This window comes from Oncorhynchus kisutch, unplaced genomic scaffold, assembly GCF_002021735.2.
Source record: "Oncorhynchus kisutch isolate 150728-3 unplaced genomic scaffold, Okis_V2 Okis02a-Okis13b_hom, whole genome shotgun sequence".
Taxonomy (NCBI): domain Eukaryota; kingdom Metazoa; phylum Chordata; class Actinopteri; order Salmoniformes; family Salmonidae; genus Oncorhynchus; species Oncorhynchus kisutch.
The window spans coordinates 9,053,555-9,056,054 of NW_022261979.1; the positions used below are offsets into that span (position 1 = coordinate 9,053,555).

Below are 2,500 nucleotides of genomic sequence, written 5' to 3' on the forward strand. Positions count from 1 at the left end.
ATCTCCAGTTAGTCTCCTCTGTCCATCTCCAGCCAGTCTCCTCTCACCTCCTCCAGTCAGTCTCCTCTCTCCATCTCCTGTCAGTTTCCTCTCTCCATCTCCTGTCAGTCTCCTCTCTCCATCTCTTGTCAGTCTCCTCTCTCCATCTCCAGTCAGTCTCCTCTCACCACCTCCAGTCAGTCTCCTCTCTCTATCTCCAGTCAGTCTCCTCTCTCTATCTCCAGTCAGTCTCCTCTCTCTATCTCCAGTCAGTTTCCTCTCTCTATCTCCTGTCAGTCTCCTCTCACCACCTCCAGTCAGTCTCCTCTCTCTATCTCCAGTCAGTCTCCTCTCTCCATCTCCAGTCAGTCTCCTCTCACCACCTCCAGTCAGTCTCCTCTCTCTATCTCCAGTCTGTCTCCTCTCTCCATCTCCAGTCTGTCTCCTGTCAGTCTCCTCTCTCCATCTCCAGTCAGTCTCCTCTCTCTATCTCCAGTCTGTCTCCTCTCTCTATCTCCAGTCTGTCTCCAGTCAGTCTTCTCTCTCCATCTCCTGTCAGTCTCCTCTCTCTATCTCCCGTCAGTCTCCTCTCTCCATCTCCAGTCAGTCTCCTCTCTCCATCTCCAGTCAGTTATGATTGTTAGGCACATAGAATAAGCCGATCATGGCAGACCATGGTAATGCTGCTAATCACCAGTCCTCTCCAGTCAGTTAGACCATGGTAATGCTGCTAATCACCAGTCCTCTCCAGTCTGTTAGACCATGGTAATGCTGCTAATCACCAGTCCTATCCAGTCTGTTAGACCATGATAATGCTGCTAATCACCAGTCCTATCCAGTCAGTTAGACCATGGTAATGCTGCTAATCACCAGTCTGTTAGACCATGGTAATGCTGCTAATCACCAGTCCTATCCAGTCTGTTAGACCATGGTAATGCTGCTAATCACCAGTCCTCCCCAGTCTGTTAGACCATGGTAATGTTGCTAATCACCAGTCCTCTCCAGTCAGTTAGACCATGATAATGCTGCTAATCAACAGTCATCTTCAGTCTGTTAGACCATGGTAATGCTGCTAATCACCAGTCCTCTCCAGTCAGTTAGACCACGATAATGCTGATAATCACCAGTCCTCTCCAGTCTGTTAGACCATGGTAATGCTGCTAATCACCAGTCCTCTTCAGTCTGTTAGAGATATAGGGATGGACACCATAGAGATGGACACCATAGGGATGGACACTAATATGGATGGACACCATAGGGATGGACACCATAGGGATGGACACTTATATGGATGGACACCATGGGGATGGACACCATAGAGATGGACACCATAGGGATGGACACCATAGGGATGGACACTCATAGGGATGGACACCATAGGGATGGACACTCATAGGGATGGACACCATAGGGATGGACACTCATAGGGATGGACACCATAGGGATGGACACCATAGGGATGGACACCATAGGGATGGACACCATAGGAATGGACACCATAGGGATGGACACCATCAAACAACCAGAACATCCCCCTCTCGGGCTTTGAGGAAGGAGAAAGGCGAGAGTTGGCATATACCAGGAACATCTGAAAAACTCCCGCCTGCACAATCCCTCAGAAAGGTGAATGAAATGAAGGGATTGAAATGAATGATGTCTTACCTTGTGGTGGTAGGGGTTATAGGAGTGGAACAGGGCCGACAGCTCTTTGGTCCGTTGTTTTTTCTGTGGAGAGAGAAGTAAAGATAAATGACATTGATATATATTTTTTAAGTACAATGTTATTTTCAGACAGAAAGAGAAGTCACAGTAGTCGACCTGAATGGATTAGAAATATGACATTATCAGCCCACAAGATTAAAAGACAAATCTACCCCATTTATTCCAATAATAACTCCATATGTCCTTATTCCTACAATAACTCCATATGTCCTTATTCCTATAATAACTCCATATGTCCTTGTCCTTATTCCTATAATAACTCCATATGTCCTTATTCCTATAATAACTCCATATGTCCTTATTCCTATAATAACTCCATATGTCCTTGTCCTTATTCCTATAATAACTCCATATGTCCTTATTCCCATAATAACTCCATATGTCCTTGTCCTTATTCCTATAATAACTCCATATGTCCTTATTCCTAAAATAACTCCATATGTCCTTATTCCTAAAATAACTCCATATGTCCTTGTCCTTATTCCTATAATAACTCCATGTCCTTATTCCCATAATAACTCCATATGTCCTTATTCCCATAATAACTCCATATGTCCTTATTCCTACAATAACTCCATATGTCCTTATTCCTACAATAACTCCATATGTCCTTATTCCTACAATAACTCCATATGTCCTTATTCCTATAATAACTCCATATGTCCTTATTCCCATAATAACTCCATATGTCCTTGTCCTTATTCCTATAATAACTCCATATGTCCTTATTCCCATAATAACTCCATATGTCCTTGTCCTTATTCCCATAATAACTCCATATGTCCTTGTCCTTATTCCT

The 2,500-nt window shown here is 43.8% G+C and overlaps 1 protein-coding gene across 1 annotated transcript in view; it reads right to left on the bottom strand.

The window, feature by feature from the left end:
- Positions 1 to 2,500, bottom strand: part of cdkal1 (CDK5 regulatory subunit associated protein 1-like 1) — a gene marked incomplete at its 5' end in the record, with an annotated part of 479,592 nt that overhangs the window by 310,920 nt on the left and 166,172 nt on the right. The window contains one exon of the mRNA XM_031812234.1: positions 1,642 to 1,704. Coding sequence (XP_031668094.1) covers positions 1,642 to 1,704 — 63 coding nt within the window. The remainder of the gene's footprint in view (positions 1 to 1,641; positions 1,705 to 2,500) is intronic.